We start from the raw sequence: 12537 nt of genomic DNA on the forward strand, positions 1-12537 counted from the left end.
ACCACAAGATCAAAAACGCAAAAAGACATTGAAAAAAAAAAAATAGTAAGAGGGCATACAAAAATATGGACCAAAGGCATAATAAATGAAAGGGTTAATCGATAGTTAATATAGTTCATTACGTATTTTTTCTGTCTTTTTGTGTTAAAATAGATAAAAAAAAAATAGTAATAAAAAACCAATGAAAAAAGATGTAAAAAAGTAAATTTTTTTAAAACTAAGTTTGGAGTAAGGTCCTTGCAATATATTGCCTATACTTAAAGTAGCTAGCTGCCTGATATGTATAAAATATAACCCAGTCAGGCATCTAAAATATATGAACTGAAAAAAATACTCTGTGGAAAGAATTTGTGTTAGTTATTAGTTACACATTCTAACTGTAGTCCACTCCTTGCTTTTGTTTTTTTCGTATCATATTTACTTTGGTTTAATTTTAATTTTATTTCTTGTTATCCTTAACTTAAATGTGTTAATCCTAAAATGCGTCATGGAAATTACTCATCGGGAATATTCCATACGTTCCTCTTATGTATATATGTAATATGTTTCAAAATAAAATAAATAAGTAAAAATATTGATTTTTAACTAAAAACAAAAACAAAAAGTTTAATTTAAAATTTTATAATTGATATATTTATTAAAAGGTTCCCCACTCCCTCTAGAAACGCCGCCCCGCGCTTGCGTAATAAAAGCTCATTGTCAGTTTCAGTAATGGGAGCGACGCCGACGCCGCGCGTCGCGACGTCCAATCATCGGCCTGAAAAATAACGAAAATTCACAAAATAACCTGATTTTTCAACATGTGATCAACGATCTAGTATAACAATTGTATAGAATAGTAAAAATGCGCGGTTTTCTCGCGGAATTTCATTCAAGATATTTGCGAAAATCGTCAGATGTTTTGGCTAAGCTAGAGCCAAATGCATAACAGACTGTGCAATAGTTTGTATCGATATGACAGGAACGGGAAATCTGTTTGTTTAATAGCGAAATTGTATACTCTGGTAAGCTTTATTTCCCTATCAAAACACGTCAAACTAACAGTTGACTACCGTCCAGTTGGTTCAACTTATACGAACGATACAAACACAAATATTAGCATATTTGACAAACTTTTTTATGTGCGTAATTGACCTGGTTCATTATTAAATATGTCAGTGTAATTTACGCACGTAAAAATAATTAAAATGCATTTAAAGATGCTTTTGCGAAACGTTAAATTATGTGTGGGCGACACCCACATCAATGTTCAGTGTAGACAGAAAATGCATAAGGTACCCGATTTAAATTCAAATTAAACATTTTTATTTTGAAATTTGCAGATATGTTTGACTTACTGTCTTCCTTAATTATGTATAATTATTATTTTGTTGTTGTTGTGAGGTCGAGGGATCTTGCATCCCTTATGTCACTGCGACCATATTAGGTCTATTGTGACCTCCCTCTGTATCACAGCTCACTCTCAAGACCTACATGAGCCATGTAGCTCACGACCTGTCTTGGTGGTAAGAGCTTCACCTTCTCGTAGTCCAGTAGTGGTCCTCCAAGGATGTGACTTCGTTTGCGAGCGAGTGTGTCACAATTATAAAAAACGTGGATTGGTGTTTCGTTATCCTCCATACAAAATCTGCATACTGGGGAGTTATGTAGTCCAATTTTTGTCATGTGTTTCCTCAGCCTGCAGTGTCCTGTCAAGGTCCTGGTTAGGATCCTTATTGGTTTTTTGCTAAGCTTTAGAGCTTCTGTGGTGAATTTCCGCGAGTACCCCGTGATCAGTTCCTTTGCGTATTTCATCCCTGAGCTGTTGGACCAGATTTCTTATTATGTATTATGTTAAAAGAACATAATATTTGTCGTAATACTCGGAATATGAAGACATATATGGATTTAATCGTTAGGCATTTTGAAAATTTCAAATTGAAATATAAAATGAATTTTGATACATTATATAAGCACATTGCATACTGTTGTGGTTCCGTGGTTATTGTCGCGTTCTCTTAATCAGAGTTTCTGAGTTCGAAACTACTCTACCACAATTTGATACCTTATTTAATAAATCGGCATAATACATTTCACTAAATTTTAATTAAAAATGATAAATCATAACTTTTTTATAAATTTAGTAATGAAAATAACATAAAAAAATTGTAATGATATTTTCATGGTTTAATTTATGTTATTTTTAACAAATAAAAAAAAACACAATGCTATTTGTTGCTTATATAATCTTTCAAATAATTGTTTTGTTAGATTAGGTAAGAAAATGTTCAGCTACCATTAGCTCAACTCCTTCAAATTTTATGGTATATTTTATACTATTTTTAACAAACAAAAAAACAATGCTAGTTATTGGGCTTGTATTGTTATCTTACGGTCATCTAAATTATTGTATTGTTAGCTTAGGTTAGCCATTTCAGGATGCCCGTATTAAAACCTTTTTGAATTCTTGATCAATTGATAAAATTTACTATTTGGTTAGGTTAGGTCAGATTATCCAATATAAGGTCTTAGTGAGGTTTTGATTGATTGATATGATTTATTGTTTTGTTAGGTTAGGTTGGGTTGGGTTAGTCTTGCTTAAAAATGCCGTTTACTTACAGGATATTTCTGTCTGGGTAGGCACTGCCAATGTATGGCTATATTGTTTTATTAGCTTGGGTAAGCCATTTCAGGATGCCCGTATAAAACCTTTTTAAATTCTTGATCAATTAATAAAATTTACAGTTTGGTTAGGTTAGACTATCCAATATAAAATCTTATAAGGTTTTGGATGATTGATGTGATTTTTTTGTTTTGTAAGGTTAGGTTGAGTTGGATTAGTTTTGCTTAAAAATGCCGTTTGCTTACAGGATGTTGCTGTTTGGGTAGGCACTGCCAATGAATGGCAGGTTTTGGTTGATTGATGTGATTTATTATCTTGTTAGGTTGGGTTAGTCTTGATTTAAAATGCCGTTTGCTTACAGGATGTTGCTGTCTGGGTAGGCACAGCCAATGTATGGCAGAATGGGAGTATCGCGCTGTCGTTTGGCAGCTCTTGCCATCCTGTTTGCCCTGTACCTCGGAGCCGCCGTTCTACTCTCCTCGGTCGCCTTACATGACTCCAATTCCTCTGGCAGTAATAACATTAACAAGGTATAAAAGTGGACTAATACAATATATTCGCCTCCGTAGTGTAATGGTCAGCACGCTCGGCTACCGTCCTGGAGGTCCCGGGTTCGCTCATTCCCAGGGGACTCAAATAAATATAAGTGATTTTTTCACTCTGATATTTATTCAACACTACCCTAGACTGGTACCTGAAGCGGAGGGCTGATCACCTTTCCTTCATGTGTTAATGATCAATATAACATTGCGTTTATATGATGCAGTGCCCTATGCATATATATATATATATATATATATATATATATATATATATATATATATATATATATATATATATATATATATATATATATATATATATATATATATATATATATATATATATATATATATATATAAATATAAACATACAAATATATATATATATATATATATATGTATATATATATATATATATATATATATATATACACCCCTGGACAAAAAAATTTACGAGTCCTCAAAAAAACTAAAATTGACACATAATAAATTATTCTTGATATTTAATTAGTTTTTTTTGTATTGTTTAACATATGTGATGACTACTCGTTACTTCAAGGTTAAAATGAAAGATCTTACTCATGAATTGTACTTAGAAATTGCCATTATATACCAGGTATCAGATTATCCGAACCTTAGAGACCCATAACGGTTCATTTATGGTCGAGTGTTTGTGATGGAGTAATAAAAGACATGTAATTTTTTTATTCATATTTAAGAAGAAGGTTCTAATCGCTTTATTTTAAATTAAGGTATTTTACATTTAAACATATTTATAACATTTAAAAATATTTAATACTTAGTGAATTCACCTTTATTTTTTATAACATGTAAAATTCTATTATTTAACGAAGCGTAAAGCGAATCTTAAATTTCTGATGTTATTTCTTCTTCCTAAACTTGAATCAAGTTTTTTTTAATTCCTCAATGTTTTTTTATTTTTTTTTCCCAACTTTTTTTTTCATAATCGCCCATAAATTTTCTATCGGGTTCAAATCAGGACTTTTCCCGGGCCACGTCAACGATTTTAAGCCAATTTTATCCTTGTATTCAATGATCTGTAAGAAAAACAATAAATTATTTATCAAGTGGTCTACAAAGTGCATTAAAAAATAAATATTTGTACTCACAGTGCGGGCTCTATGGCACGGCGCAGAATCGTCCTGAAAAATCGGGTCCGCGGTATACTGCGTAATGTCCTCGATTGTTGGAATAAGATGGTTTTTCAACACTTTTTTGTACTGGATGGCATTCATCGTACCCTGTATAAAATTTAGAGGTCCCAAACCGTACGCTGTAATGCACCCCCAAATCATGACGTAGGGTGAATGTTTAACGGTTCGAGGGACGCACGACGGATGGTATTTTTCCCCAAGTTTTCGTCGAACTATCTTTATGCCGTCTGGACCAAAAAGGTTGAATTTTGATTCATCGGAGAAAATAACATTTTGCCAATCCTCCAAGGTCCAATTCTGGTGCTCCTTCGCCCAATCCAGTCTAGCCTTCTGCATTTTGTTCGTCAGTAATGGTTTCTTTGCGGGGCTTCGTGCTTGGAAACCATGCTTCAACTGCCGCCTGAACACTGTTTTTACTGAAAATGTTGATTAGCTAGTAGATTGCACCTCTGCGTGTATTTTAAGTGCCGTTAAAAATCGATCGCGCATAACAATTTTTTTTATTAAGCGATCATCTCGGGCAGATGTCGCGCGCCCCCATCCGCTTCCTTTTTTCCGTTCTATGGATTCAGTTTGTTGGAATTTTTTAAATAAAAACCTCACTGCACCTTCTGAATACCCAACTCGACGAGATATTTTACAATTAGATATGTTTTGTTGCGACAGTGTGATTATTTTGGATTTTATCGCTATCGACATTTGCTTTGCACTTTCCATGATTGTTGTGTTATGTTCCCTCAAACGCGGGTAAAACAAAATTGTTGAGACATTTTAAAATGTAAATATTGTAGAAAGGTGACACAAAGTGTCTTTAATTTATTGAACAAAAGAAAGAGGTATCGATAAAGGATTTCTTAGAAAAAGAGTTCAGTAAAGTCAAGGCGTGCGGTAGCAAGTAAACTCGTAAATTTTTTTGTCCTGCGGTGTATATATATATATATACATAAAGGGAATTCAAGATATAATATGTTTATTTTCAATCGGTCTGGGTGTTTGTGATGTATATTTCACATTTACCTTCCCTATCCTCACTATCCCACCTGCAGACAAGCCTCTAAAATAAAGGCTTTGCGAGTTATTCCTTTAAAAAAATAAAGGTTCATTTTCATTTTTTATTCTTAAATATATTACTACTTATAAAATAGTCTAATAAGTTCTACTTAATACAATTTTATAATTTTAGTTGCGCTGAGCCTCTCTAAAAAGATTCAGAGCTCTTGTGATTTGAGGGGGACTTTTTAAAATTATTTTATTTTAGTGACATGTTATACATTTGAAAATATATATATTATTGGAGATATCGTAGTCACACAGGAGAAAGTGACCAAGTGGATTTTTTTACAAAAACGTGATCATTGACTATTTGATATCTTACTAGCTTAATATTACCCTGAAAAAAATCTCAAAGGATTCAAACTTAGAAGTATAATATATTGAGTTGATAAAAATGACTAACTGCATTGATGTTTATTTTCCTGCCAAGCAAAAGTGACTTAAATGGTCCTCCTGAACATTTTACCTTTTGTTAGATGGTCACTTTCTCCTGTACGACTACGATATGTTGCGTCTTTGAATGGGATATTAGTATTTATATTCTCAATTGATTGTTGTCATTTTAGGCATCTGGAGTCGGAGGAGTTGGAGTAGGATTGAGACTGGGAAGTTCCTCAGCAGGTCGAAGTAAACGAGGTCGCCCGCGTTGGTGCGCTGACCTGTCCTACGTGTACCCACCGCGACCTCCAACGGCCCTAGCTTCCTTCCCCGGCAGCGGCAACACTTGGGTTAGATATCTTCTGCAGCAAGCGGCAGGTATGAGAAGACAAAGCGTGAAAAAAAGGATTTCAATGCCAATCTAAAGTTATTAGAGATGGCAACTCTACTATCTATCATTACAATCTTATCTGTCCATCAAACCTCTTCCCTTAGTTTTCCCTCTATCTCCTTCCCTAAACTCACTTTTCCTTTGCCTTCCTTATTATCATTAGGTTGTAATTTATGTTTTTTTTTAAGTACTATCTACCCTCTGATTGCAAACAGCTATATATGGCATCAAACCTAAACTCCCTTTTTCCATTGCCTTCTTTACTATCATCAACTTGTAATTTATGTTTTTTTTATTATATTCAAGTACTATCTACCAGCCGATTGCAAACAGCTATATATGGCATTAAACGTTTTGACCAATATCACTAGTCTGTTTTTGGTTGTTATTTTCTAACTTATTTATTTTATGTACATGAAGTTTAAAAAAAATTATAAATAATACTTTGTGTGTAAAACTACTACTACAACTACCATCACGCAGCTTTCTGCAGGAGTGGGCAGAGAGGATGGAACACCACACTCGTCTGTCTTGACATACTCTTCTAGCTCTCTTCACATCCTTACATCTAGTCACACATCTCTGCCTTTTTGACTTGTTTACATTTGACATTACCATATTTTAAGTTCTGATTAATCTGGTCATGCCAAGTCTTTTTTGACCATCCTTGTTCTGTTCTCCTATTCACATTTGTTAAATATATTTTCTTGGTTGTTTACTTGTTATTCATTTGCTCCACATGTCCATACCATCTTAAAGAACTCTTCTTAATCCTTTCAATTATTCCTAGTTCAGTCTTACATTGTTTTATAATATCTTAATTTTTAATTCTGTCATACATCGATTATCCATACACTTGTCTTAAGGAATGCATTTCAATAGTGTTCACTCTACTATCATCCTTTATGAATAATTTCTTCAAATTGAAACGGGGAGTGCTTGTACAAGGGTACGCTCCTGAATTAGTCAGAAGTTTACCCGTATGTTCCTCATAATTAATTATTTTGTGGAACACATTTTTCACACTGTACATTTTCAGGCCTGCATACTGGTTCGGTTTACAAAGACTTTGGTCTGCTGAAGAATGGTTTTCCGGCTGAGTTTGTCACTAACGGTTCAGTGCTTGTCGTCAAAACCCACGAGTGGGGACCCATGGCTAGGAACCCGTTCAAGAGAGCGGTACTCCTTGTGAGAAACCCAGAAAAGTCTATTCAGGTAATGGAAATTTTGCTTACTTTTCATCAACAATGGGTAATTTTACTACATATCCAATTGAGTAATATGGTATTATCATAATCAATATTATATTGATTATGATAATACCATATTACTATGTGAGGTGGGACGACAACGAAGGCGATACTGGAATGATCATGTAAACAGAATGTCAGATGACAGACTTCCACGTATCCCCCTTCAAGGAATCCCTGAAGGACGCAGACCCACAGGCAGACCTCCAAAAAGGTGAAAAGAGAGCTGGGAGTCAACATCCCAAGAGCTAAGTGGAGGCACAGATCTTTAGGATCTAGAAAAAGAAGAAGAAAGAAGAAGAATATTACATTATTTATTTGATCGGAAACTGGATTATTCACCCTACAGATGAATTAAAGGTGTCTCAACTTGAAATGGAGCTCTACAAATTAAATGTCAAATCTATTGATAATGTATCATTTATGAATAAATAATACATTATCAATATAATTATGAATGCAGATAGAAGTCTGACCATCCCAGGGCTTACGACCTGGCATTTAGCTGGCTTAAAGAATGATGCATGTTTCAAATTAAGTTAAGAGACTTTTAAAATTTACCTCTCATGCATAAGGCGAATAATCCAGTGTCAGATATAAGAAATAATATAATAAGTTGTGACATCTTTAAATTATTATCATAGTTTTAAGTATAAGAAATTAAATTAATATTAAAAACAGTCAAAAACTGAATAACTTACCAAAACTTACTGTATGGGTAACAAGCTGTATTGTGGTATTTAATTAACTTTCATTTTATTATAGGCTGAATTTAACCGTCAGAGCGGTGGTCATATTGGTTTTGCTTCTCCTGACAGATACCGAAGAGCGAAAGGAAAATGTAAGCTGTAAAATTATTTATAAAAACTGTTTTCAATATAAATTTGCTTAATGTCATGTTGGAATGATATAATTCCTATTTTCAATGAATTTTTTGACAGCTCGTTGGCTTGCAAAGGCATTCTCAAATTGCTATTCAAATTTAAGTACAAAATCTGTTCAAAGCGTTCAGTAAAGTTAGATTCTTTTATTAGGCAGTGACTGCATTCTTTAGAAAAAATGTTTTCTGAACATACACGAGTATATTCAAAATGCCTGGGATACAGAATAAACTTTTAAAAGCTTATGGCCAAAGAGCCATAAAAACAGGAAAGGTTGATCTTTATTGGCCTTTCCTGCTTTTGATAAATTTCATATATGAATATATGTAACTGTTTTTATTTTACACAATTAAATAATGGCCTTGCAAGGGTAATAAGCTGTCTCAAAAATCAATCAATTCAGTAGAATATCATGACTCAGTAGAAAACTGAGTTTCTCCAGGGTATGCTTGGCTACAATAGTTTAGAGACTAGAAGGAATGTGTATTTGATTACGCATTTTTATCGATTGTTGCGGTATGATCGGTATGATCGATAATCCTGAAATTATCTGGAACATTGGTCTGTATGTTCCCGATTGTTACCTAAGACAGCGTCGGCATAGATTGTTTCACATTCCTATACACAGGACCAACCTGCCAATGGTTATGCCTGTAGGAAGAGCTGCCGCTATGTTGAACAATATCTCATTCGATATTCATCTGTTTCATGTGTCTGAAGGAGTTTTCCGAAGCGGGATTCTTCTACACCTTTAGCAATAGTTTTTGCATATTTTCGATTTTAATATAATGTACATGTTAATTGAAAATAAATAAATTGAATTGAATTGAATTGATTCATATAAATAATAATTTAGTATTATAGTGAGTTAATGTCAATGCAACAAATAAAATCTTTACATTATTGTACGTTCAATCATAAATTATTTTATTAAACTTTCTCTTTGATTGCAGACTGGCAGCGGTTTGTAGCTGAGAAGTTACTTGCGTGGAGACAAACTAACTTGGATTGGTTGTTTAATTTCACCGGGCCCATTCACGTTGTGTTTTATGATGACTTGGTAACTAATCTGGAAGTTACTCTGAAAGGACTTCTGAATTTTTTAGACGTCCGAATGGAAGAGGTAAGGTTTAATACAATAAAAACCTTAATTTTACTCCTGTATGCCAAGCGTTTTTTATTGTAAGTGCTCCTTAGGAACCCAGAAATTTCCACTCGTATGTTATGACTGCTCTTTCTCCTTTTCTCCTTTCTTTCGCCTTCGGATTCCTTTCTTTCTTACAAAAATGGTCAGAGTTAAAAGAACATTGTTAATCGCAAAAATAATCGTTATTAATTTATTAACATTCAAATTAATGTAGATGTAAAATAGCAGTAAATGGGGAAATTTTCGAACAGAAAGATTTTTTTAATACTTAAAAAAAAAATGAAAAATCCGCAAAGCCTGCAGGTAGGAGAGCAAAGATAGGGAAGGTTAATGGGAAATATACATCACAAACACCCAGACCAATTGAAAATGAATCTTTCCTGAATTCATTTTGGTTCAGACTGCGTCTTCCTACTTTTATCTTGCCACCTGGGTGTCCAGTCATAATTCTTTTAGGGACATGTGTGTTCGGCATTCTCTGTACGTATCTAGCCAATTTAAACCTGAGGCGTCTCATATGAACGGAGATGCTAGGGGCCTGATATAACAAGTACATATTGATATAATAAATAAATAGTTAATGGCAATAAATTTTGAGATTAACTGTTCATTGTACTTATTATGTTTATCCAAGGCATTGCAGTGTAGGACTGACACTTTCCCTTCACATAATCAAGTTCACATTGTATCAATCTGATTCAGGGCCCTATGCACCATTTGTTTGCAGATAGGGGTCGATTTTTTTCATAATCTCTAGATGAGAAAAATGTATTTTGTGATATTTTTTTCTTATTCTTTTTTACAGGGTTTATTGCAGTGTGCAATAGAAAGAAAAGAAGGAATATACCGCAGGAAAAGAAGATTGTTGAGCTTTGATCCATTCACTCCGAACATGAAACGTGCTCTCAAGTTTGAGCAGGAAAGGGTATACGACGCAATTAGAAAAGTACAGCCGCAGCTAGGACCTCAACTTCCTACTCCTGACAGATAACACAATGCTTCCTTCCTCAAACTCTAGTCTAGTTAGTTCTAGAAACTAATCATAAGAATTTTCATTTCGACCTTAGAAAACCGCACAAATCTAAGTCATTCTAGTGTAATTATTCTAGTCCCTCATTAATGTAACCGTTGTCATTTTTATATGCATTACTTGAAATACTAGACAAGGGTAGAATAAGAATCATTAGTATAATATCACGACAGCCAAGGAACGGAAGATTGTTATATATCATTGTTTATTTTATGTATCATTTGATTCAGAACAAATTTATTTTCAACAAAAATGATGATGTAAAGAAGATAATGTTTGGATAGATCTCACCTACATTAATAAAGTTTCTGGTCTATTTATTTCACAGCAGATGACTCGCATAAACAAAGAATAGAATGGTGAATGTAACATATTGCAAAAGTTTATCACTTAATGACAGGTAAAAAGCCCTGTAAATGTTCACCTTTCTTTATTCCCTTCTCACAGAGTGAGATATGCCTAACAATATAATTTTTAATTATTCAATTGCTCTCGAACACTGGAGTTATCTCCTGGCGGACATTTATGAAGATATATATTTCTTCTCCGACTTAGTCCTCATAACTGAGGGTTGTGACCCTTATCGAAGCAATGAAGATATATATTAAACGTCTTAAAAGAGAGGGATTATCAAGTGATAACTTTATACAATCCATGATGCCTGCGATGAGTAGTTAGTACATCGGTCCACAGATGTCACTCAAAAGTGTTTATACACTTGGGCCCTGTGTTTTTGTAGAGTTACGTATGAATGTATTAAGTGTATTTACCTTCATGGTACAAAAACAACACCAGACTTTTGGCCTGTTTTTATTACCTTGGTGATGAAAACAATAACAAAAAGTTTGTTGTATGTGAGTACTTGTATTCACAAAAAAATGCAGTACAAAAGAGCATCCTCCCTATTGAAAATGACTGAAAAATGCCACGGTTACTAACCGCTTCCGATAATTTTTCACCTATGTACAAAAATATGTATAATATGTATGTGTTTTTGATAATCTTAAATCCCAATATTTATAAGGTGAATTTAAATATAATGGCACTTTTGTAATGTAAAAAAGTGCATACACTTGTATTTAAAAAATAAATATGCGGAACTTAAATGAATGCAAAAAAAAACAATGTGGATTTTGATAACAATGTAATAGATTTAAGTTTTTTGTTACCGACATTTCTTAGTGGAACTGTATTTTGTATAATACAATGTGAATCAAATAACTTTTCCACTTTATTTGAATGTCGACCAGGTTTCATCATTACCGTCATCGTCAGACTGGAGGAGGCTAGATAAAATTCAATGTTATAAACAAAACAAACAAGAGTTAAAAAAACATGATTTTTTGAGTTCATCATCAGCTAAGGTTATTTTACTTGATTTCATATTATTATACAATGTGATTGATGTTTTTATTTCCTGATTTATCCAACAAGTGTTATTGTTAATTGAATTAAAAGTCAAAGCATTTTTCTATAATGTTCATAATTATTTAAATAATATGGTTCTGTCATTGAATCTAAGAAAAAGTATGATTTTATCATTTAAGTAATGTGATGTTAACAGACAGAAAAGTTAACCAAAACTATGAAATGTCAACATCAAGGGCCTTATCACAGTGGTGTTGCATGGTGAAGTGTGTGTGTGTGTTTGTGTGTGTGTGTGTGTGTGTGTGTGTATGTTTACAAAAATAATTTCGTTCTACCATGAAAAGGGAAATTTAGATCGAAATTTAATACATAATACTTACCATTGAACTATTCTTTTGTTAATGTTCAAATATTAGTAAAAATCCATTGGAGAGGGTAAACGATACTAATATTTAGTTAATGTTTTTTTATATAATATATATGCATTGTGGCAACCCATACATCCAATTATGGTTTCTAGTTGAATACCACTTTAATTTATCAGAAGGGAAGCAAGATGAAAGCGGATTACTTTTAACACAAATTTATTCAGTTCTATCAAATTACAATCAAGAAAATACTTAAGAATAATCGCGTGATTCTAATATGAGAACAGTTGAAGTACGTGTCGATCTGAGGACGGGCGGCGACGAAGTGTCACGGGCTCGCTTCCGTTCGTTG

General features: G+C 33.3%; 1 protein-coding gene across 1 annotated transcript; it reads left to right on the top strand.

Moving 5' to 3' along the window:
• Positions 1–701: 701 nt before the first annotated feature.
• Positions 702–11421, top strand: LOC148309669 (WSCD family member AAEL009094). Its single transcript, XM_088259704.1, has 7 exons — positions 702–1004; positions 2964–3132; positions 5939–6128; positions 7181–7356; positions 8157–8232; positions 9226–9395; positions 10225–11421. The coding sequence occupies exons 2-7, from the start codon at positions 2992–2994 to the stop codon at positions 10408–10410; spliced, it is 939 nt and encodes a 312-aa protein (XP_088115830.1). The 5' UTR covers positions 702–1004; positions 2964–2991; the 3' UTR covers positions 10411–11421.
• The last annotated feature ends 1116 nt before the right edge of the window (positions 11422–12537 follow it).

The sequence above is a fragment of the Brachycentrus maculatus genome, unplaced genomic scaffold, assembly GCF_059751285.1.
Source record: "Brachycentrus maculatus isolate JH-2025_06_01 unplaced genomic scaffold, ASM5975128v1 h1tg000119l, whole genome shotgun sequence".
NCBI classification, from domain to species: Eukaryota; Metazoa; Arthropoda; class Insecta; order Trichoptera; family Brachycentridae; genus Brachycentrus; species Brachycentrus maculatus.

Excerpts from the sequence above, each read along its gene's own strand:
- LOC148309669 (XM_088259704.1), top strand. The coding sequence starts at position 2,992 with ATGTATGGCAGAATGGGAGTATCGCGCTGTCGTTTGGCAGCTCTTGCC. Across the intron at positions 3,133-5,938 it reads GCAGTAATAACATTAACAAG|GCATCTGGAGTCGGAGGAGT; the intron begins GTATAAAAGTGG and ends TTGTCATTTTAG. Across the intron at positions 8,233-9,225 it reads CCGAAGAGCGAAAGGAAAAT|ACTGGCAGCGGTTTGTAGCT; the intron begins GTAAGCTGTAAA and ends CTTTGATTGCAG.